Source organism: Melanaphis sacchari, unplaced genomic scaffold, assembly GCF_002803265.2.
Source record: "Melanaphis sacchari strain LSU unplaced genomic scaffold, SCAv2.0 Contig11_pilon_pilon, whole genome shotgun sequence".
NCBI classification, from domain to species: domain Eukaryota; kingdom Metazoa; phylum Arthropoda; class Insecta; order Hemiptera; family Aphididae; genus Melanaphis; species Melanaphis sacchari.
Window position 1 is genome coordinate 624,861 of NW_020270469.1, and position 27,493 is coordinate 652,353.

General features: G+C 24.0%; 2 protein-coding genes across 5 annotated transcripts in view; both read right to left on the reverse strand.

Annotated features, from left to right (window-relative positions):
* LOC112604183 (monocarboxylate transporter 2) overlaps positions 1 to 27,493 on the reverse strand; it is a 310,370-nt gene that overhangs the window by 97,923 nt on the left and 184,954 nt on the right. The window lies entirely within an intron of this gene.
* Positions 1 to 27,493, reverse strand: part of LOC112604184 (glycine-rich cell wall structural protein 1-like) — a 68,089-nt gene that overhangs the window by 10,193 nt on the left and 30,403 nt on the right. The window contains exon 3 of one of the 3 annotated variants that reach the window (XM_025353103.1): positions 24,191 to 24,296. The exons of 1 other annotated variant lie outside the window; for it this stretch is intronic. In XM_025353103.1, coding sequence (XP_025208888.1) covers positions 24,274 to 24,296 — 23 coding nt within the window. In that variant the 3' untranslated portion in view covers positions 24,191 to 24,273. Of the gene's footprint in view, positions 1 to 24,190; positions 24,297 to 24,774; positions 24,923 to 27,493 lie in introns of those variants that run through there. One more of the 3 variants, XM_025353102.1, reaches the window with a different exon arrangement.

Here is a 27,493-nt window from a genome sequence, read left to right on the forward strand (position 1 = left end):
ATTTATAAATCTAAATACAAAAACATAGAAAATATACACTTTATACGTATTTAATTTACTCGAAATTTTAGCATTTCAATATGCCATTGATTTGCAATTAAAAAGTTATTGATTACCATTTATAATTTAAGCTTAGTAAAGTATGAATTTGTATGCTGTTGATTACACAAGTTAAGAACTTTTTGAATTTCTTTGTACCTATACAATTTCAAATATAATTTTACTGAATGTTAAATGTAAATGAAATCCAGTTCTGTAAAAATTAAATTAAAAAAAATGATTTTTGTAAAGTGGAATGTGACCATTAAATTGTAATATACTTAACTTAATTTGTTCCATACATATTATGAATATTTTTCGATGCGATAGTTATATTATTCTAGTATTTTATGAAATGTTGTATAACAATTGATTCATTTAATAGATTTTTATTAAGGTTAACAAAGTTGTTAACTTTTGAATAAGTACTACAATTAATAAATCTTGATATTATGCTATCACATAATATTATGATGATGTATTATTATATAGATAGGTTTACAAAAATTCTACGGATAGTGTGTCAAAATTTCGTAACAAATAATAAATTTAAAAAGATATAATTTCAAATCAAGTAGAAAACAATACACATGTTTATATTACAATCAAGCCATGTGAAAGTGTTGCACATTTAGAAAAATTTAGAATTCAATTCGACAGATACGAATACAATACGTACCTCATACACTAAAAATAAAAAAATATTGTATTTGTTCTCTTTTTTTGTTTTTTGGTTTAACCCCTTAAATCGATAATATACGTCATTTCGAAATTTTTACGGAAAATACAGCTACAACGGCAAGGTTAGGTTTTTGTTCTGACTTTATGAATTATGTACGTACATTGTACCACGACGTGCTAACCCAACCACACTTCGACTATAATATCGATAATCTTTTTACCTTTATTTCGTTTTATATTTATTTATTATTCTTTTCAACAAACATAAACTCACGTCCGTTGCACCCGGTGACGGATCGCTTGCGGACGACAACGGTCCTATATAATATGTTCTAAATCACACGCGTGAGTAGAATATTTAGATAGGAAATGGATTACAGCAGAATGATTTCTAATAGCCGTCAGACGGTGTGCACCATCGTATATATTTTGCTACATTGTACATTGACGTTGATCGGACGCGATGATGATGAGGAGAAGGAAGAGGAGGAGGAAGGTCATTTTCGTGATTGGTCCCCCGCAGCTAACACTAGATATTGTATTAATAATTATTATTATTGCCACTGCGAGAGCATGCGCTCAGCTACAATGGCGTTATCATCTACAGGATGATAAATCATGCACAAATATCATTTTTTTCTTTAAATTACGCCTACGGTTTCTGATTTTTGAATTTGTTAAGCATGTAGGTACTGACGCGATATTTAGAAATTCTCAGATTTTCTGTAATTATGCAAACTTAATTTTTATTTTAAATGATAACCACGCTATTTTATAATAAACTATTAATATCAGAATGTTAGGTTATTTTTATGTATACCTAAATCGATAAGTATTCAAACAAACGTAGTTAATTAATTTTATGTATTAAAGATAATATTAAAGTACATAATGCTATTCTGTATACCTACTCTTATTACACTGCAGTACGTTTGTATTAATTACGAGAAACAAGAAAAGATAAAATGTTTAAAACTGAACATTTTATACGAAAAGTTTAATAGTGTTATATAATTATTGTAATATTGTTCCTATTTCATACTTGTATAATATGTTTACGTGGCTCGTAGTTTTCATTTGTTTTGCGTATTAAATACGATTAAATGGAAATAAAATTAAATGTGTGCGTACCAACGTGTAATCTTGAATAATTTGTATGCCAAACGTGCGATATATTTTAGTTTTGTAGCTGTATTCAAGTTTAAATTATTTTGAACGCGATGTAATAATAGTATATTATAATTAAGTCAGTTGATAAAATGTCATGAATAAAACAATAATAAATCATGAAGAGTAAAAATAATAGTAAATATTATTAATTGAGCACATTAAAATAAACTAAAATCATTTAATAAATATTAAAAGCACATTTCAAAAATAAAAACAATTCATTAATATTACGCTTGAGTGGAAGATTACAACATTGACAACACTATAGCAATTTGTTAACTGTTATTTTATGCTTATGAAATTAATGAATTTATACACTACAGGTTTGGTCAACTCAAAGCGATTAATGTGTTAATTTTTTTTTTTTCAACACCATCCAATGCATGAAGATCAAAGCATAACATTTTTTATGACACACAATTAATTTTACAATATTAAAGCGATTTAATAATACTAATATGTAGGTGAAGGTACATACCTATATTAAACTATGAACGTGTTAAATACATTAGATATTTTAAAACATCACACATATAATAACATAAGCTGAATAATATCATAATATATGTTTTTTATAACGAATTATTTTGGAACAATTTAAATAAAATTGCAAGGTAAATTTATGGTATAAATATTTTCTTTTTCTACCAATAAAATTAAAAACCTGGTGTAAACAAGAAAGTTCATTTTATATTATGGTAAATGTCACGGAGAAGAATATTCACCGTAAGTGTCTATCAAAGAACATATTTGCTTTAAATTTAAAAAAAAATAAAATAAATATGTAACAAATTTACAAAATAAATATAGTCACCATATAATATTATATGTCTATCGTGTGGGCTGGTTCATCTGTTTGCATGTCCACGTTTAAGTTGTCGCGAAGAATACAAAATGATTTATGTGTTTACTTTGTATGCTGGTATGCACTTTCGTGTATAGAAACTTAAACTTCAGAACATTCAAATAGTATAATATATTATATCGTTTTTTTGTTCAGTTTTATTTTCTATGAAAATAAACATGAATAGTGAAGTTCGATTGAAAAAAATCTATGAAAACTCTAAGATTTTTTTTTAAAATTCAGAATTATTTTTATTCAATTGTAAAAAACAAAAAAAAAAATAGTATTCCAAATAAATAACGCTGTTGAAAAACAGAACAATACTATTTATGAACGATTTCGATTAGATTTTAAATTATACGTACTGCCTCGAACAATAGAATTGTAGATGGATAGAAAACTTCTACAATAAAATGAGTAAGTACTAAAACTATTTTCAGAAAAAAAACCGACAGTCTGTAGGCTGTATTTGAAAGGTAATACAATAAAAACTAGTTTGTAAGATAAAACATTTATATCCAAATACCTACGAGACGAAAAATACATTCTTAAAATACGTTTGATTCTCACGGTGTTAACACAATTTTAAGCAATGAATGTTAACTTGATTTTATCGAATTCTAAAATTAATAGAGGGTTACAAATCAATGAGAATAATAATTCACAAATAGAAAAACGATACGCTAAAAAGGAATTCTATTCGCCCCGAAGTAAATCGTCTGCTTGAGTTTTAGTAGTTTCATTAGATACAATAAATCACTATAAACTATCTCAAATGTTCCGGAAATAAATGTGAACGATTCTTTTCTTTCCCATGGAAGATTCGTTGAGTCATTTGCTTCGATACAATTTTACAATAATTGCAATATGTGTTTCTAGAAGACAGAACGATAATATAATAATATATCAGACAACTACGAAATGTTCAATGAACCAGATCACGCTCTCTGTACGTCTACGCCTTAATACATTTTAGCAGCCATCTAGTGGTATTTATTTGCGTTAACTTTCTATTTTTATACTGTTATACGAAAATTATTACATTATTATTGTAATAACAATAAATAATATTAATTAATTCAAAAATCTAGCTACGCTTAAATTAATTGGATGACATACGACATAATATAACATACTACGACAAATTCTATGCTATAATTAGTGATTTGTTCAAATGTACAATAATAATTTATAATATTGTTTCATAATACGAATAATAATCACTATAAATCCTTCTCAATCCGTACCTGGGTAACCCAATCTCAGAATTTATTTATGTATTAAACAGAAAATCAAATGATTCTTATAAAATGTTAAATTTTTATAGTTTAAATTTTTATTTTGTTCAAATCTTTTACTATGATGTATCATATTTTATTTATAAAAAAGCAATGGATCTAGTTTGACATAAAAAAGCATCCTAATAAAAACATAGATTATTTTATTTATTATTTTATTTTTCAACATTAGAGTGACGAGTTTAGTGGTGCAAACTGTAGTACAGCCATCATCTTGATGGTATTATAAAACATAGTAAACTATGACTAAACTATGATATTGTATAAACGGATAAAAGATTCCGACACTTCTGTAGCTAAATTGCCTATCCAGCACGCCGGTCAATCATTATTGTGTTATTCAAATATGCAGTAAAAAAAACATATGTATTTATTTTTATGTACCCAAAAACAGTCCAAAAAACAATGAAATTTAACATTAGTACTGCACAAAATATTAAGCGTTTCATTATTTTATAAAATTGAGATAGAACGAGTTAATAATGTTTTAGAAAAACTCTGGTATAATTTTTACATATTTATGAGGATAAATAAAAAAGACAAACTGTCTAAGTATATAAAAAAAAAACTAAATCAAAATAATATGATAAAAATAATAAGTTTGCATTAACATATAATCAAATTTTAAAATTATTTGTTGTATTGCAATTTTACATAAAGATTATGTACAATATATCGGGAATGTCACTATTATTTTTGTATTAATATCTTCGTACTTTTATAAAAACTTTGCGAAAATATTATTCTTACAATACTCCAAATTCCAACTAATCGATAAAATATGAGTAATTTAAAATATCTTCTAAAGACTAACACGTATTTTTATGGAAACAGAAATAACTAAAAAGAACTATTTAGCTACGTTATCTAGTTAGAATATAAAACTATAAATATCTATGCCCAAAAAAAAGTAATCGAAAATGAATTAGAAGCGTTTATTCGATAGGAAAATTTAAAAATTATCAATCTATTCAAGAAGAAAGTTATTTTTAATTAAGTTCAAAAATTTAATCTAGTAAAAACGAATTTAAAAAATAAAAGCTGATCAGATTTTAAACAAATTATATAACTATTAAAGAACTTATAAAAAAATAATGTAATAATGTCTTCAGACATATTGTAACGGGTAACAAAAAAAAAAAAAAAAATCTAAAATATTTTATTTTGTTAGTTAAAAATATACCCACGTTATAATACATAGCCAAAAATACGTTGTTATGCCTTGGAATAAACACTCTATGCAAAAACTCCGTCCAGATATTTATTTTGAACAATGAATGTGTCCCCACGTCAAATATATTTCAATTTCAAACGTTGACAAACGTGTAATCTTTTTTCTTTTTAAAGAAGACTTTATACAATTCATGGAATTGTACACATTTAAGTTTTTAGTTCTTAACAATTTTCTATACAATGTTATTGTTGTTCGTGATAAGCTGGTTTGTTGTATCAACAATTTCAAACAGTAAATAAGTTGTTTGTTCCTCGTTATTCACAGTAATAATATTTACTTATTTGAAATGGTAGCCTTTGTGAGCTAAAAAAATGTATACTAGTAGTTAGTTCGCCAATTTGAATGAACAAATCAAATTGTGAAATTTCTAATGAAAAATTTCAATTAAAACCTCATATGTGTTTTATAACAAAATAAGATTAAAAAATAATAATAATAACTTAAAATAAACAGTTTTGAATTAGTGTTTGATTCAAACATTAAAATATGTTTTATGTTTAGAAAAATAAACTGAATTGATATGAAGAAAAACAAAACAATCTTGTACATGATTTTTTATTAAAAATGTAATCGTCTCTCTAACAAATTTGTTTCAAATTATTTTTATGCAGAACATATTTATAGAATAAATGTATAATGTATGTAAAAAAGGGAAACATTGAAAGGATCCATCATGCATACGAACTATTATGATATCGAGTTATATAATAGGGCTCTTGATTTAATGTTCAAAATTAATTTTTCAACCACACCAATGTGTCAAATTACATACTATATCAAAGAGTATAATATAATGATATTGCATGATGTATTTAAATCTACATTTAGCAAACAGCCTGAGACAGTTTACCTACCATCGATCATAATACGATCTGTTTTCGACTTAATGAACTACTATAAAACAAATAAACTAAAACACGCGAAATGTGCAAGATACAGCACATTTACTTTACAGTAGAAATTTAAAATAATAAACAAATATATTGGCGTGGGAGTGATTAGATGCCTTTAAAGGCTAGTAAATCGCATTATTAGTTTTGTTAAGGTCATAAAATACAAATTTTCCTCCTATTGTCTGTTTTACTTTCACCCTGTTTCTAAAACTTTATTATTGTTTTATTTTATTTGCGATCGAAAAAAGTTTTATTTTAAATTACGTATACAGAATAACATATTGCGACATAATAATATATAATAATATTATTGAGAACACAAACCTTGTTACCGTATGTCCCATTAATAAATTTAAAATAATATTTATTTTTAAATAAAATATTTACAAGGGAATACGAAAAGCATGCTTGCTTGATTTTTTTTTTTTTGTTGTTGCTATTTATAATTTTCCTCAAAGTATATTTTTTGGAATTTTTGAACATACTCAAAGGATTTTTTTTTTTTAAACTTTATTTTAAAATATATAATCTATAATTTAAGTTTACAATAAACATTTATGCGGATATACATTAATTGACACGCGACACATGAAAAAAAAGCCACTCAATAGCGACACTTTATATTAAGGAACATTGATATTTTTAGAAAATAAATCTAACAGATAATTTAGAGTAGACAGAGAAGTTTTCATTTGAAAAAAAAAAATAAACTTGTATAGGACATTCCTTACGAAGTGCTAAGAATCTCAAGAATTTAATAATATAGTATTTAATAAGCACCTATATTTAAGTCCAAAAAATCAAATTTTGAAGGACTGCATTATTGAAGAAAAAAATAAGTGAATATACTTAAAAAATCACTGTGTATATATTCTTTATAAACTGAATTTATAAAAGCTTCATTGATCATAATTATCAGTATTTTACTATAAACTCAACTCAAGATTAAAAATAAAAAATACTAACATTTGCAAATTTGTCAATACTTAAAAAACCCACAAACAATAAATTTTAATACCATAAATTTAAAAAAAATTTTAATTTCCATTAAACGTTTAAATAGTTTTAAAATACAAAAAGGAACTTAACGTACATATATATAATGAGTAAATAAATGTATGTACATGAGATCGATTACGGTAAAACATACGTATACAGAATATTTATAATGCACATAAAATTAGATGAAATATATTTACTTATTTACACAATTCCATCGTAAACAAATTAAGAAAATTAAAATAAATGTGTACATAATAATATTTGAGTATAATTTTAATAACAAAGCTGTAATATAAAATTCATAATATACGATCTAAATATGTTGTCTGTCAAATACAGGAAGACTATATGAAAAATAAATATCAAACGGAGAAATTTAGAAGAAAATAAAAAAATAAATTGTTCATAAACTCTTTTGGACCAACTAATATATATAAAAAAAATATTTGAATTCAGCAACGGAGCGTAAAAAAAAACTCAAATCAAACCATATCAAGCCATAAAATATTTGCCAAATACTCTAAAAAAAAACTTTGACTTAATACTGTTTACAATAGACTATATCGTCTATTGTTTACAAATACAAATAAATAAATGTGCAAAGGTTTAATTGAAAATTTGGTCAGATATACTAAAAGTGATATTATATTTGAATTCTTAAGCTATAATAATTATATCAACAATTATTATACACCTAAAATAAAATATTTTTAATTTTAATGCCATAATTACATAATAGTAAAACTCAATTTAAGTTGCATAGATATTTTTATTTAAGTTAAAATTAGGGCCTGGATTTTTATGCAAATGCATATTTTTTTATATTTGACTTATAATAATTCTGATTAAATATCTTGACATTTCGTAATATGTAGATTTTGATATTATTTTTTGCATATTTGCATCAAAACGCATAATAGTTGCATATTTTTGGATAATTAAATAAATATGTATATTTTATAAATACTAAATAAAATATTTTAAATTTTACTTAAATTTTAATATATTTGTACTTGCCGATATTTTTGACAAATTTTATTCGAACGAATAAAACAAAATATTTTACTTAATGAAATTCCGGCTATAGAATAAGAACATTATTTTATAGATATACGTAGGTAAATATATAATATACATGATTTGATTTCTAGGGCATAATATTAAGCCAACATAATATTATTGTATTTCTGGAATTATAAGTGAAGAGATAGGTAATGATGATAAAGACTTTGCAGTTATTACTGGAATACTTTTCTTGTTTCAAATAAGCACACATTATGTTAGCAGGTGTGTAAAGAAGTTTTCGAAATACAAGACAATACACGTAACAACCGTAGAAGTTTTTAATTTGATAACTTAAAAGCACATTTTGTTACATCATATTGGTACTAATTCAATATCGTTTAAAATACTGATATTTGAATTGTATTTTTATTTCATTTGATATTTATTTTTATTTTTTGAATATTTTTGCATATTTTTGAATTTTTAAGTGCATAATAATAATAACAATATTATTTTGCATGAAATTCAGGACCTTAGTTATAATACAAATATATAGTATTTATTAATTTTTACAATTAATGACAATACACGTATTTAGAAGAAAAATACATATCACTAGCATAAATTTGGTCGTATTATTTTTTGTAAATAACTTTGAATGATGCGAAACAGCAATAAAAATCATCTGCCTATCTTCTTTTTTTTATATAATTATACAAAAAGTTTGAAAAACTTTAACTTTTCCATTTTATTCTTTTCACATCTGACCTAAATCACGTAGTTATGGAAATATGTGATACGACGAAAGCGTATTATAAATTATTATAGTCAACAGGAGTGGAGTTTTAAGTAGTCTCATTTATAATAAACGTTATACATGAACGGAACGTTTTCGTTAACCATAGACGTAGACAACCTATCTAAACAAGTTGTAAGTTATATTTTTTAACTTTTTATTCAACATCGTATCATGTTTTTAATAATTATAATTTAATATTTATACATATTTTACAATGTGCGACTGGAGAAACCTAATTCTTTACAGACGGCTGCTAAAGACAGCTAGTATAAAATACAAATATACGAGAACGATACAATTAGATAAATGTATCAATAAAAGATAAAATATAATAAATGGAAGAATACAAGAGGATTTTTATGTTGTATTTTACATGACACATACAAGTTATACCGATTAAAATGTATTGTTTATTAAAATAAGATGTAAATATAATAATTAATTTTTAAATTATTTAAAGAATAATATTTTTTAGAAAATGTTGATGTATCTAATCTGAAATTTGAATGAATAGTTTCTTTGTTATATGTTTATAATAAGAAAAATACTCCTTAAAAATGGTCTTACAAAAATAAAAAATAGATGTTTTATCAAATTTAGTATTTATACGTTTTATAAATTATAAAAAATATTAGAAAATGTATATATATCTACTAAAAAATGTTGAAATCACTTTAGCCTTTAACTCTTCCAAACTGATTATAATGAACCTGTAAATATCCTTAATATACAAATTTAAATATCGCAAAATCTATAATTTAAAATTTTTATTTTAATATATGTCAAAATTTTTTTTTATGAAAAGTAACCGTATAATATTTTATAGTAAAAAGAGAGAGGGAGTTCTAATTTGAAAAATAAAACTTGTAATAATATAGTTCTTAACTAGTACAAAAAATTTTAAGAATTTGAAAATATTGTCTGCAGTTATATTTAAAAAATTCAAAAATTAAATTTTAAGTAACTACATTATTAAAGAGAAAGTAAAATATAGGAGCATGATTGATGAATCACCCATTTATAATTTATTTATATAATAATAAAATATAAATAACTGAACCACCTTCAAAATAATTTTGCTATTAGATATTGTAAAAAAAGACAGAAGTAAAAAATAATTTCAGACAAGGCCTAACTTATTTCTTGAATTTATAGTCTTAGTTTGTCTATTCACGTGTCTAGTCTTATATCCCACATTAACTATATACAAATATACAATTATTAGACATTTTAACCATTGATTTTAAAATATTATATATTCTAAAATAAATGCTATTATTTATATTAAATGCTCCCTGGATACTGATAAAAATAATTAATTTCTTCTTGTATTGCAAAACCACCAAAATTCACAAATCACAATATTTGATGGATTTTGAATGTAGTTATTAGACTTGAACTTACTTTTAATTTCGTGAAAGTCAATAAATATAACAATCATTTAACTATGAAATTTTAAATTATAATAAATATTTCTATTTCAATAAAGTTACTAGAGTTTAAAAAAAATTTAGAAAAAATATCATGAAAAGAAAAAACTCTCATAACCTCTATTATGTTATTAGTTATTACGTATATAAAGTCATTACCAGCATTATAGTTTCTAATAATTTTACATAGATTTGGAAGTATCAACAATTTTTTTTTAACTGCAGTTAAGAAGCTTAAAGAAACTTAAAGCAACTGCACTTAAATTATTTATTTCCTCTGTTCCTAAATTCTAAAGTTCGATATTTTCAAAATTATACATTTTCTAACATCCTATAAAGCGTACATAATTTTTATTAATTCAAGTGTTATCATAAATATCAAAATACTCACGAAATTATATTATGTTACATTTATTAATTGTATACAGAAAACGTGTTAAAATATATGAAATGAATAATAAAATAAACGCGTTTTCTTGTTATTAGTATACTGTAAATTGTAATAGCCCAGGAGCTGCTCTAATCTCAATGAATTGAAATTCACAATAGCTCGAAATCCCCTTGAAATATCCTGAACATCAAAGTTTAAGCTAATTTTCGGAAACGACGGAAGCAATAAATATATATTAGATATCTTAATGTTATACGCTTACAAGGAAATATCTCACACCGCTTTTAGAAATAATATATTTTATCTTTATTAAGTATTTTTACTTTATAAGAAATTTAAAAAAATAAGATACATTTATCGGATTTAAAATAAATATATATATATAACATGTATTAGCATTTATACGATAATATGTAAAATTCGATGGCCGTGATTTAGGAAAAATATTGTTTTTACACAATAATTTTAGAATATTCATTAAATAATGTTACACTTTTACTTTTTATGACATCTATTATTTTAACCTATCCAAAAGTAATGTTAATTGTTAATTTACTGTGTAAATAAAAATAAATATTGATACCCGAATAATTAAATAAATGTCTATAATATATTACACGAGTGTTACGAAATACTTTATTTGACCAATTAAACATTATGAATTGGAATTTGACAAAAACGAGCTATCGAAATGTCCAATATGTAATCTAGATTTGAACTACTTTTTACCTATACCAATAATATGTAGTACTTATTTTTCTAAATGCTATATTGAGCCAACTACTATATAGTGTTTTTTTTTTTTTTTTACTTTGGGTGTTCGCCAATTTTTTTTCATAAATGACAGAACTAGCAAAATCCCTTTTAGTAATCCAATTCATTTTTGATTTCAAATTTCTCCGGAGTTCAAACTAGAACGACCTGAATTGTATAACTATGTTGATTTATATTTAAAAATGACTATTTATAATACATAGTAAATGGCCACGTATTTTTAAACTTATAAGGCATCTAAATGCGTATAATATTCCTAGTTCTTGTTATTTAAAAAAAAAAATAAATAAATAAATAAATAAATTACAAAGATAAACAATATGATAATTTTTGAAAAAAAATATATAACAACAATGTAATATAATATTATATATAGATATATTTTATAAATATTGTTAAATTACTTAATTTCACACTCTATGATCAAAAAATTCATGATAAAATTTAAACAGTAATAGCTGTCTTATAGCTATATACCAATTAAATGATCTCAACCTATATTTCATTTAAATATTTATAATTTTGTTGATTGATGACATTGAAATTTAAAATATTATGATATATCTATCATGAGGCAAATATATCGTGTAGGTCAAAGATTTAAATTAATTGAAAGAAAAGGTTCTAGAATTTAAAATATATTAACAGTAACATTTAATGGTAACAATATATTTAGTAATTATTATGGCACTATTAAATTCGAAATTCACACCTATTTTAATTTTACGTATGTTAAATTATTAAAGTTATAAAAGTTTAAGTGCAATTAAACAATAAATTTAATGCTAATAACAATTGTAATGTAGCTATATAATACTCATGTTAAAGTTCTTTAGTATTTAAAATTTACTTTTTTCCACCAAGCAACGGGGTGGAAAAGAAGTTTATGAGAAAACTATCCATTAAAAAAAAAAAAAGTCCAGACAGTAATCCTCTACAGTAAGTATGCATAATGCATAGGAAAACGGTATTGTGGAATGGGGACAACAAGTTTTTCTGACACTAAATCCCCTCCCAAAAACTGGTGACGAGGTTACCACGCAAAAACCGAGTGATTAATTGCTATTTATTGACACGGCGCTTACGTTATTGATTAGCGATTTGTCATGTATTTAAAAATTTTCGGCTGAGAATGAAGACGAAAAAACCAAGTTTTTTTTTTTTTGTTTTTGATATTAATTTATACATAAAAAACATTGTATATTAATATATAATGCATACTACATTATATAATATGTATACTCATATAAAATCATAGATGGACATAAAAATAAGCATTTAAAGATATTATAATGTACCTATCGGTGTTAATAAAACCTTTTTTGAATGTATGTATTTAAAAAAAGAAAAGAAGTGTTTTAATACGATTTACATTATAGGTAAAATTATCATATTATCGTAAAAACTGTTCCAATGCTCCTTTCTTTGTCCCTATTTGTCTGAGTAATTATATGAAAAATAAGTTTACCTATTAGGCGATTAATGTTAATTACCAATGAAGATCCCTCTCTCGATATTTAATTATATTGTATGCCGTATTGTATTAATCCAATTTGAGTAACACGCTGATTTTAATACAACTATAATGATTTAAGCTGTAGTATATTTATAATATATCCTAATTTTAAATTTTATTACAATTTAATATCTGATATTATAAAACAATTGTAATTTGTAAAGTGTTACAAAATAGTTCAAACTCATTTAGAATTATAAAAATAGAATAAAAGAAATATAATATACGTATGTAGTACCTTTAGTACCTTTATAGATTATTTAAAATCTAATATACATATTTCCTCTAAATTTGTGCTAGGATAACTTATATATAACTATATAAGAGTATTCAACCAATATCTTAAAAATAATGTAAATTATATTAATTTATTTTTTTTTTTTTTGACTAATTTTGTTAAGATTCAACTTGTAAATCAATATTCTACATCAAATATATATATATTATAGTAGTTGTTATAAAACAACATTGAATATATTCAATAACAACATTTTAGTTTAATTTTAACTGTAGTATAATATCATACAATTTTTTTTCGATCATTAAATTTTAATGCTTAAAAAGGATAAAGTTATACTATATAGTTATTCCTTTTATTTAAAAACAAACACAAAATAAGCTTTTAAGTCAAGTAAGTACTTGATGTAAAAGTTTTACGATAATGTTTTTATCTTTTTGTTTTCTGTTAGTGGGCGCATTTTGGGGAAAAAGAGTGCCAAAACGTTTAAGTAGTCCTAATATGTATCGATTGAAAATCCTGTTTAGTTGGTTTGAAAAAATATTTTTTCCCTTTCTCGATGATTTCTAAAACATAAAAAAAAGAAAGCTACAGCTTTGTGTAAAAGACAAAAAGATTTAAATCACGCATGGTTTGAATACAGCATCATTCAAGATCGTTTATCAAATGTAATTATTTATAATTAAATTGTTATAATGGTAACAAATTTGAATATGACAGGGACTCACCCATCTATTTTAAAAATATTATTTTTATTTTCAAATTTTTAAAAATCATTAAAATTAATATTTAATTTAATACGGTATATAATATTACAATACTAATGAAATAAGATAAGTACATGGAAATCTATGTACATTTAATTTGAAATCTTAACTTATATAATTTAACTAAAGTATGTTTACAACATTAAAACGATATTTTAAATATTATTTTGATATAACTATTATTATTGTTTTATTTTTTTTTTTTAAATTCTTAATCATTTTATGAATACATTTGCACAACGTAAAAACAGTTATAAGAATACTTTATATACGAATATTTTATTATAACTTAAAAAAAAAATCATTTTTTTTCAACCATCTTAATGTTTAATATGTAGTAGTATTTCAAAAAAATAACACCACAGATCGAAATAAACAAAAATAATGCGTATTTACAGGTATTAAATATCCTCGAATTTTATTCCATCCGTCGTTAAGGGAAGAAATCTAATTAATGTAATATAAAAATGCTAATGATGTATTAAAACAATATTTCAGAGTTAAAACCTGTCTTCAATTACTCAACGCTTATAGGCATTAAATAATCTTTTTCTTATTATTTGAACTTCCATTAACTCTGTTAGCTGTTATTCAAACTTTAAATAAATGCGTGTCTTATATGATAATATTTGAATAGTATTATAGGTGATTGCTTGAATTTTCTATTTTTTTTTTTTTTTTTTATTTACAAATATATTACGATATGTATTTTTAAAATAGTCATTCGATTTGGTTTAGCAATACAATGTGATATTTTAATATTTTACAATAATTTATTTCAATACAAAAGTGATAAACATAAATAAATACAATTTATAAGGCAAGTTGATTTTTAATATGTTAGCAAACCAGAATACATCGTTTCTATTTGACTATAAAACGTAAGCTCGTGTCAGCGCAAATCACATATACTACAATTGAAGTTTGAGAAAACCGCGTAATGAATACGAAATGCAAAAACTGTAAAAGAATTATAAAGGTAGCGCATACAACTGTATAATAGGAACAATTTGAATGAAATAAATAGCTTGTGACACTTTCCAGTTTCCACGGCGACATGTGCGGATGAAAACGAATATATCGTTGAACTCCGTCATTATCGCGGGCACAATGTCAACGCCTCAAGGAACAGATAAATTATCAATTTAATTTATGGTCATCATCATTCGTTTACCGGTTTGCGGTTCTTTTGAGTCGATCCCTATAATATTTAATCATGTTCTAGTTGGATTATTTCGCGTTTTAAACCCTTCAAATATTCAATTTAATACGCTGATCATTATGTAATTGAAACAAATATTTCAACAAACCGATGAATAATAAGAAAAGCGAATTTTATATAAAACTTAGATAAACTTAGTGGACTATTAAGGGCGGTTTTTATTTATTTATTTATTTATTTTTTTTTTTTTTTTGAAGCAATGATAAATCATTGTATTATATAAATTCGATAAATGACCTCTCTAAATCTTTGTTCAATTTTCAATCTACAGACTACATGAAACTTTTTAAGCTTTTTTAATGCCACCAGAATAAAAAAAAAAAAATGCATAATAAACTCTCCTTTGTAAATCGAATAGCTTTCTCACTCAATTCTGAATCTACAAAAATCTATAGTATTTATTAAGCTCCAAGAGTCATTTTAATAACAAACGAAACTTTGATCGTAGGTTGTGATTAATTCCATCAAATTAATGTTTAGACCTCCAAAGAATTATAAATTTCAAAATTTATTTTTTTAATATCAGAATCATATCCAATATATGACAAATTTATTTGTATAATTTTGATTCATTCTGTAATTAGAAATACCTATGTAATGAGTATGTATTTTCTATTCACGTATTTTCGTTACGAATTCTGTTTCCACAATTACTGATAACATATTATTAACTATGTAAAAATATCCTATAATATAACATTTGGCTAATGGTTTTTTTTTTAATAGCTAGTGCTTTAATCGATATAGATATTAAGAGTCAATATCCATCAATTTTAAAAGAATTAAGGGTTTTATCATAGAACATAACTGACGTTTCTATGATATTACTTATTATCAAAAACAAATATTTATATAATATATATTTATTTATAATAACTACATGGTTTATTGATAACACTATTCTCCACAAATATGGTGGAAAATGACAAATTCGTAATTTTAATAGCAAACGTAGGTATAGTAACTTATAATTCGAATTCTACCAGGTACAGAAATAAATAATTTTTAAATTGCATTCAGTTAAAAAAAAAAGGTAATATTACATTTTGCACTTGTTTCATTCATTAAATTAAATCTATTTATTAACAAACTATCAGCCAACAACCATAGCCAGAAAAAATAATATTCTTTTTAATATCTAAAGTTTATTATGTCTATTGAAATAATTAGTAATTACATATTATTTACCATTAAAAAATATAATACAAAGATATTAATTTAAGTTTATTTATATAATTTAATGTCATGTCATCATTGTGATTCTAAATTAATCAACAAATAAGTTAAGCAGTTATCAATTTAAATTTAACGTAATAATTAGATCGAGCGTGCAACTCGAATATTACAGTTTTTACACCTGGTAGTTATTTAAACATTTTTGTTTAGATAAGCAGTGCAGATCAACAGTCTATATAAACATAACTTTGTTAGCAATATAGTTTATTCTCTATAACTGCGGATAAATAGACTTTAATATAATACATAGTTTGCAGTATAGATAACATACTGTACAGCTACGCCGTGAACTAGCAGATTCAGTAACATAAGACACACGTTGCGTATTCGGTATTACAATATTATAAACGTAAGTATTTAATTACACTAAAATGCTAATATATACCATTACATTTTAAACAATATCGAGTCATAATGGACGATGACGTTCTATATACATAATATAACAATACTATTATTATAGTACTATAAATGATTATAAGACCTGTTATGTGATTATTTTACAGAAATTTTCTTTAGATTTTCCAAACCTATCCTTATTATAATGTTGTGATTTATAAGCACAATAGAACAATTAAAAAATTTTTAATTTTTGAATCGTGATTATTGAGGCGAATAAACTATTAACATGTCTATATTCCTAAAATAAATCTGTTGAAAATATAATACTGGGTTACACTAAGCATCTTACCTTGACGCTCGACCCGGTACGTTATCCTCAAGACTCAGATGGCAAATATCGTAGAGCCGGAGGTAATTGGGACTAGTTTCACCACTGCATTAATTTATATAGTTAAAAAAAAATAAATAATAACAAACTCGTTCACAGTGAAATAAAAACGGTTAGTTATAGTTTGAGATTCGCGATTGAAATTTCATCACACTAGGCAAAAAAAATTAAAAAAAAAAAAGTAAAACGATAACAGTAAAACGAAAACATGAAAACGAGAGGTTTCATATGACTGACGAATGTATAATATTACATTTATCAGCTCGCTACGAATATCTTGAATAATACATTTGGTGGTCCTCCATTCGAGTTTACAGTAATCGGACCTTGGGTTTACAACTCGCAAGATTTTGATATGATATTATAATATTAAAGTGTTATGCAGTTGCAAAGTGAGTTTTGAATACTTCCAATCCGACGACCTGTACAGCTCTTTTTCAAAGAATACCATGCTATGCAGTGAATTAAAGTAAGATGCACTTAGCATCTAAGCATCTTATATTAATCACTAACTTTTTTTAAAGACAATATTTATAATTAATTGAATTTTCGTATTATGTATATTATATAGGTTTAAGAGATTTATATAAAATCGTCTCACAAGTGCACGACTTATAAATATTAAATACTATTGTATTTCATAGTTACGTATTGATTACAATGTATAGCGTGTAGTAGATCTCTAACGTTTATAGATAATCTTGATCCTTGGTCAACAATTGTATAATTGTTTAGAATACGATTTTAGCAAACTTAAAAAATAAATCCACTGTGCGAGTATAGTATACATTTTAACCCTTAGATAGCGGTAAATATACCACAATTAAATATAGTATCTAATATAATATACATTTTTAGAGTAGCATCGATCAAAATATAACCGTTTTATATTTATATTATAATGATACATAGTTTGTGTTTTTACAGTGTCCAAATCACATGACTTTTTTATAATAATTATAGAATCATAAAATTATAAATATTAGTATTGATATTAGTAAGTATTTAAAAAATACAACTCAGTCTTAATTTGGTGTATTAAGTGTATTGTTAATAAATTATATAACTACAAAAAAAAAAAACGAATGTATTGCGTCTATATTTCAATGATCGACGTATTTTCTGTTAATATTACATCCGTACATACTTATATTGGAATTGATTCATGCATATTAAACAGCAATAAAAAAAATGTTTGTGCTGTTTCCGGTTCACGGAAGGCAACACTCGTGATTCCGTACAATAGACAACCGTTGATGTTTAATGGAAATTGTAGGTGTGAAGAGTAGTTAACCGTTGTCAAAAGCTCAGTGTTTCCGGTAGGGAGAAAAGCCGTCAGAAAAATAAATAAATACGGAAAAAGTATAGTCCCGTTGAAAAAAAAAAATGTTTACGATCATGATTGCTACCCGTGGCCGTGCACATGAAGATCGGTCAATTTTACGATAAAAAAGATAGTGGCTCGTATACGCTGGCACGATAACAATATGTCCACAGAGACTGCAAGCTACTATTTATTATTATTATTATTATTATACACCTCACACCCTTTTCCACCATTCAACTATCTCAAACCCCACTTCTTCCTCTTAGCCGAAACTTCAAAATTCGTTTTACAATTTACACGTATTCCTACACGTTAATGCAACAGCGGAATCTTATCGGCATAGCACATATTATTATGACAATATAATATTATGATATATTTACTAGCAAAATATTAATGACCTTAATACAGACTTTTGTTGACTGGCTGTAACTGCAGATAGGAATGATGGAGGTAAAAAAAATGTCGACCTTCGTTTTGGACCCTCCAATTTTTATAAATGTTTTATTACTATCATACCCCAAGAGTTATTTCCAAAGATGTGCAAGCAAGTTATAAAAGAGCGTGAAAAAAATACTGAAATACTTCACGATTTAAAAAAAAAAAAATGAGATTACCTATCTAAACTTCTCGCGTTACAACAGTGTATTGACTTCCAAATGTATTTGGGTTTCAAACAGTAAAATCACACGCAGCCAGATATGATTTTTAATTTTTATAACTTTAATACTAATCAATAAAGTTGTATATGTAATTAAGTTATATACAATAACTAATTAATTTTTTATAATATACATAGAAAAAAAATTAATAACATGACGTAAAATTCAATTTACATAATTCATAAGTATAAGAAAGCATTATTTACAAAAAAAAAATCGTGAAAGGACGGAAGGGGTGTACTTATCGTAGAACCTGTACACCAGCGATTTTGATAGTTATTAATATATAGTTTATCAATGTATTTTGGCGATCACTTCATGCAATTTATGTGCCTCACATAATGTAATCATCTCGTATTTGCCTGTAACGATTATTTTCTTTCCCGTTTTTATAATGCATTGAATATAATCTATAGTTATAGCGTGCCATGTCGTGGATTTTACGAAAATTCACTCATATTTGGAGATAACAAAGATGATGAAGTCAATGTCGAAAACGGGTTTTACAAATCGGTCTATTTTTTTCGCTGTCATTTTCGTTAAAAAATGTTATGTAAATAGTATATCGTCTATGGCTGTTTAACGTATATTTTCTAATGGACAAATTTTCAATTTATAATTTTTTTGTTTTTTTTTTATTTAGAAAAAAATACAATCTGCACAGTTTATTTATAAACAACGATAACTTATGTAAACAATATGTGTTTTTATCTTGAATATTTATGAAAAAAATCCCCTTATTTAAGTCACTTCTGCTGATGTTTAATAATACAACTCTATTAGTACACCTATTAGGTTAAATTGTTAAGTCGTTATGTTTTTTTTTTTTTTTTTTTTTTGTCATATTAGAGTAGATTTCTGCACCGTTATATTTTGAGATAGTAAGAAGAATTTCCGGGAGCGTGAGAGAAGATAATTCGTTAATAAATAAGGGTGTTCGAGTAATCATGAATACACTACCTCAGAATGTAATAAAATTATAATTAAATGGTATTATTTTGTATATCTAATAAACGAGTTCCATACACATCGCATGAAACCAATTGATATTAATTAATAAAAAACGATTATTCAGACGTTTTATAACGTTTAGATATATTTTTTTCCTTAAAAATATAAATTATAGTTTGGTTCTATTATTGATGCCAGATGTCAGATTACAGTTATATTTTTTCCGAAGATAATTTTTTTTAGTCGCAAGTTTTAACAAAAAATTAATTTAAGATTACATTTCTATTTAATTTTTTACAAAAATACAAATATATTTCAAATAAGTGCTAAAATTAGAAAAATATTATTTAATAAACTTAAATTTAGAAATGTATAACTAATAGATTAATATTTAAATAACTATTATATAGTTAGAAGTTAGAGTATCTATTTTCTTGTAATATATACATTCATAAATCATGAGAAAAGTAATAGATCACAATAACTAAAAACATAATTACATAATATTTAATGATACTAAATATTTATGATATAAATTACTCATAGATTAGTTTTATAAAATAAATAGTTTGGTGAAATTTAAAGGAATTTATTTTAAACATAATACACTTTGATACATTTTATCAGAAGAATATAGTGTAATGATATCAAAAGTATCACTAATAGTACTTCTTATAATCTGGAATATCAAAATATTTTTATTTTATTCTGAAATGATATTGAATTTATAAATTTATCAGTTAGAGTTCCATAATATTTATAAAGACTAAAAAAAGACGTATGTTTTGTGAACATGGAAACTCTAAACCAAAGTCAAAATAAAACTGCAATATAGTTCTAAAACAATCTCTCAAATTATGCCTACAATTTGGACTCTTGTTAAATGTAAGCTTTTACGATATTATATTATAATTAATTTTAAAATAATCGAAAATAAATATTGTAAGTCTACACGAATGTTTTATTTAATATCTAAGCATTTTCTCATATATAAGTTGAGTATTGTTTTCCGTGACCATAATTTGTTTATAATTTTTAAATAACTGTGACTAATAAAATATTATAATTGATTGGACATATGAAAGTATATGCAAAATCTAGTGACGGACAGTGGTCGTAAATAAACGAGTATAATATACCTACCAGTTGAACCGTAGCTGTTAAATACCAGTCGACCTATTATAGACACAGATACATGACTAATAAATTTGAATAATTACGTAGGACCAACATTTATAACGATAATATACTGTGTTTAATTTTTATGTTTTCCACTTATTTAGGCAAACTAGTGCATAATTAAAAATTGGTACAACTTGATTGTCAGTTCAAATAATGTTCCAGCTTAAATGTTCAAAAAAATTAAGAATAAAACTAAACATTAAAAGTATTTGATGTCAAAAAGAATACCTAATACCCATTACCCATATCATATAAATAATTGATAAAACTATTGGATTATCAATTACGATAAGTCAACGTTGTTCCTGAAACAAAATGTAATATTTTTCAAAAAACAAAAAAACAAATACAATCAAAAATATCATATTATTCCTAAAATGACTAATTTATTTAAATAGTCATACATTTATAATTCAAACAATTTCTTATGATTTTATAATACAAAAACAAAATGTATTGATTTCAGATAGAAAACTAATAATTAATACTATATTTTGTTATAGTTATGATTATTTTTACAGTTAATTAGAGAATTTTCTTGATCTACTGATTATTTATAAAAAAAAAATATTTCTTAAATTTAAATTTTAAGTTGCATTATCGTGAATAGTAAATAGTGGGGACATGGACGTCATGCGTAATTAATTACTACCCACTTTATTTTTTAAATGGATTTGTTATCGATTTAAAGTAGCCATTTTTAGTTGGTATTATCAAGATTATTAATATTTTTTATAATTATATTTTGATTTTTCTTATTCTTTTTAACGTTTTAAATTTTGAATTCACGAACATAACCGGTCGTGACTACAAGTTCTCAACACACACAAGGAATATATTGTAGTAGAACGTGTGAAACTCAGATTAAGCGATACATAAGAACACTCTAGTGTTATACTATGAGTATGTTATTACAATATAGTACATGAAAATATGAAATAAATCATTGCAATATAAAAAGAATGCATTCAATTTCAAATAAAAATAAAACGTATACAGTTAATGACATTTAAAAAAAAAAAAAAAACATTTAATTTAAACACAGTTACTATAAGTCATATGCAAAGCACGTAATAACAATCTATTACTAATGTTAAAAATATATGAAGTAATAAATTATTACTTATATTTCAATACAAAAAAAAAAAATAGTAATAATAATAATAAAAGTATCAACTGTTAAGATATTTCTATTATTTAATTTATATTTATTTTTGATTATATATTTATGATTACCTTCCTATAATTATTTATTTATGTTAATGAATGTTATTTAGATGTGTTGTACGCTGTTAAACATTACATTAAACTGTAAAAAAAAATTCTCCAGCCATCTAAACTTATTTTTAATATATTAAAATGTATAATATTTTGGTAATTGATAATTAAGGAATAAATTTAATAACTGCTGACGTCTAACAAAAGAGCACTTGTATAGTTACAGACTCCTGGCGAGTCTGGGTCTATTGTTATTGTACAGTCGACAGGAGAACAAACTACTAATATCGTCTCCTATGGAGTGAACCGGTTGAAACGCCTAATGATATTTACACATGCAAACGATACTTTTATTTATCGAGAGCAATCGAATAACTGCTGACATTTACGAGGTAACGTGAAACTTATCGTTATTTTCCTGAAGAGGCCATAAAGTAATGTATAACTCCACACGTGCTAAATATATATATTAATTGTATAAATATATGTAAACCATAGAAAAAATAAATAAAATAAAGGTATCGTAATAAATGATTCATTTTTTTTTTTTTTTATGTATATGAATTATTTTAAACAACGTCTGTATTGAAATATTTGTTATAACTTATCGAGTAAATCATATTAAAGTATTTTAATACGGTGTTCAAGCAATGTAAATTATCCAAATAACATTATAAATCATTTTGAAAAATAACTTACCTCTTAATCTATCAATAACTTTAGTAAAAATGTGACAAAAATTAATATTGAGGTGAAAATATCAGATAACAGAATATACGAAAACAAAATATCCACAACATATAATTAACTTAAATAAAATGTATTAGTTACAAACAATTTTAACTGCATAAAAAAAAAAAATGATTTGCGACATAAATGAAATATTAAATTAGTACCTAATGTATCAAGAAATTGCCAAAATATTTTTCAAAAACTCTATGTGCACATTATATTAAAAAAAACTTTTAACGATTTGCTTTACATTTTTGTTTTTTTTCAATTTATTAATAAATACTTAAAAATTGTGAGTGTGTATTTAAAATGTTTATGAGTCTACTTATACATGCAGCGAACAAAATAAGATTATAATTTATAAGTAAAAAAGTAATTTAAAATGTAGCATATTTAAACAGTAATTAAATGTAATATTTTATCAAATAATAATATGCATATTAATTTTATGTATATATTTTTATTTTAAATGTCTATGATACCGGACAATAATACATTTTTTTCTTACACAAATTTACCACGAGGCTATTTTAAACAGTTTATGAAATACAAATTACGTTTATTTTCCGATAATATTATTTATTAATCAGAAAGTATTTACATCAGATAGTATTAAATAAAAAAACAAATTAGAATAATCTTAAAATATAAAATCCATTAGTTTAACTATTAGATCTAATACAATTTAGTTGATATAACCAAGAATTATAACGTAATAACTATTAACAGTAAATATGAAAAATATGATAATCTATAATGTTATAAAGTATAATTAATACGAATTCAATTCATAAAACTATGTTATATATTGTTAAAAATTAAATTCAATTGAATATGAAAAATATGTGAATGTGATAGACAAAAATGATATTTAAATTCGAACGTGTACGCCCACGGGTCTTTAGACACATTTTAATAGACGTCGAAATGACTTATCTAAAACGTTCAGTTCCACCTGTATATATTTTGATATTTTGTTAATGAATTTCGTTTAGTGATGCAATTAAAAAAAAATAAAAATAACTTAATCTATCGTGTATTATTATTATACGATTTCCGGATCCGTTTAGTATGTTAGGTTTGTTTTTGAAATGTAATTAGTAAGGATATTTGTCTCACTAAGTTAACAAATAATGCTTGTAGCATATTTTTATATTATAATATATATATATATATATATAAATACACAATATTTTAAGGTTATAAAAAATAATGTAATACTAATCTCGAGGATATAAAATTAAATTTGTAATTTGATAAATTCTGTAAAAATTACATTTATTCCTGTCAAATAATTTAAGTTTTAAACACAAATAATCAAATATATTATAAATACTATTATTATAATATTATGTAATATGTTTTAGATAATTAAATATAACAAATATCTCTAAAAATTCATTCAAAACTAAAATATCAGTTTTCACCTTAATCTTAATGTAAAATGTTAAACGATAGTATAAATCTAATAACTAATGTATTATTTATTATAAAATAGGTACTCTTACGATTTTTTGATATGTTAGCAAATTTGAATTTTGGTTAAATAATAAGCACTGTCATAAATTGTTTTTTTCTTACCTGAAAAAAAAAAATATCAAGTATAATTAATGAAAATCTTTAATATGCCTAAATGTTTATAATAAGCCAGTAATATATGTTTATTATATTTTATATTTTCAATGTAAAGCAATAGGTTATAGCAAAGTTGCAATTTAAAACAACGATTCAATATATTGTAAAACTTAAGATTACGATTACGGCTATATTATAAAAATTTAATTTATATTACATAAATGGCAATAGAAGAAATCGGAGATCAGTTAACATATAAACATTTTTACGATACATTTTTAGCGTTGAAAATCATTAATTTTCGGTAATATTAGTGTATCAAAATCTATTACAGTACATATCATTATTATTTTACTCTAAATATTTAGAATCGAACATTTCGATTTTATATTTCTTTCTTTACTTTTAAAGGCAAAAACACGAGTTATTTCTCGTTTTATTTCATACCATTCCATTTAGAATAACGGCAATGAATAAATTAAACTTTTTTGCTTTGTATAGCTATTGCTTGTGAACCCAAAACCTATGAAGCAATTCTCAAAAATGCAATCGACAAACCGTCTAAATTGAAACATATTAGTTTATTGTCACAACAAGCAACAATAAAATATGTTTTTTTTCGAATTTTCTCTCGGGAAAGGAAATTTAATCATGACAAACGCGATTACCTCAATCACTGCCGGACGATAAGCATTAACAAAACAGGAAGAGGGTGGAAAACGTACCTATATGAATATTATGTACACCAGTGGTTATGGGGTCCAGGTGGTTTAATAATAAATCATAATGTCACAAATTCCCCGTACACGATATCCCAAATCAAACTGAGCAATACGTATGCCGATCAGATCAACAAGAGTTTTTTCGACTGATTTCCGTTTACACAAAAACATAAAACATTATTCACTGATTATACAATAATTATACACGTTATAGAAAATAATTTATTCAGTATAATTTTTTAAAACTCAAAAATTCTTCAGTGAAAAAACATTTTATGAAATATGACATTCCACTCGGAGAATTTAAACTTTAATTATTTATATATGTTGTAAATTGTAATGATATTCAAATCATTACGCCACTAAGCTTTATAGTTAAATATCTTAATAATATCATTGATAATTCATCTTAATGCTTAGTAAATAATCATATCCATAAACAATATTATAAAAATCAAAATTATATCATTAACACTTATATTTATAATTATACTATATTATATTACAATATCTAAAAAATTACCAATAACACCCAATAAACATGTGTATTTACAAACTACAATCATATATTAAAATAAGTACCAAATAATTAGTAAAATATAATTTTTATTTTTTAAATACTTTATATCGTATAAAAAAAAATTTTTTTAATACAGATGTATTTATATAAAATAAATAATAATAAATTAAAATAGAACAACAAGTAAAAGATCAAGTCTATAAATAGAACCCCCATTCTGTCATTAAAGTCAGTGAAGTCTTCATCAAGGATTCTGTCTCCATCGAGTAGTCTAGATCCTGTCATTAGCCTTTCCTCACAGAACCTCACCAACGTTATTCTCAAAAGCAAGAAAGTATTTATTTAACAGTCTACATTGATATTTCACTCATTGTAAAGTTTTAATATAATGTCATATACCTTATTCGAACTATTGTTTTTATTTTATTCATTTAATTTATGTTAAATTTACATCTTGATATTTTTGATATCCAGTTATCAACACCTATCATGTAAGAAAATGTATCTACATACTAAAGTACATTAAGGGCAGAAAGAATATTATTATCACAAGTAAAAATAACACACGTAGACTCCGGTGTTACAAGGAAGGTAAAAATAATCTATAATTATAAATTTGTATTTACGATCCTGAATTAAATCGTAATAATATACATGCTCTAACAAATTATAAACGAAGAAGCTAAAGAACGTACATACTCTTACCTCCATTGTTTTTTTGAAAGAACCTAACTATAAACACCTAAAAAGTTAATATATTATTATAAGGTAAAGTTTCATCAATAACATTGGCCAAACTTATTTTTGACTCATTACGATATTTAAGTAATTAATTACTATTTTAAAATTCAAATTTTACATAAACGAAATATATTCTTCTCTTAAATGTGGAACCAAAATTATTTACTTTCATTCAAAGAATAAAAATAAAATAATGATGAAAAAAATAATAAAATCATAACTTTTTTTTCTTAAATTAGGTTAAAAATATTAGTAGTTTTTAAGTCTATGCCTTTAAATATGTTTAAAAAAATTATTCTGTTTATTAAAATTTGGTACACTTACGAGTTACCATGATGCTACAATGAAAGTTAACTGTACATTATTGTAACATATAATATTATGTAATATCTACCTATATCTACCATTGTAAAGGCTTAACAATATTGTTATGAAGTGGAATTTAAAGTAATTGGACGAAAGGTATAATGATTGCCTGTTTTATACTTTACCACATCGATTCATTGTCGTATATCTAATTTGTGAAAAACATACACAAGTAGTAATAATAGCCCCACAAATATAATATGCATGGTGAAAATTCTACCTCATTCC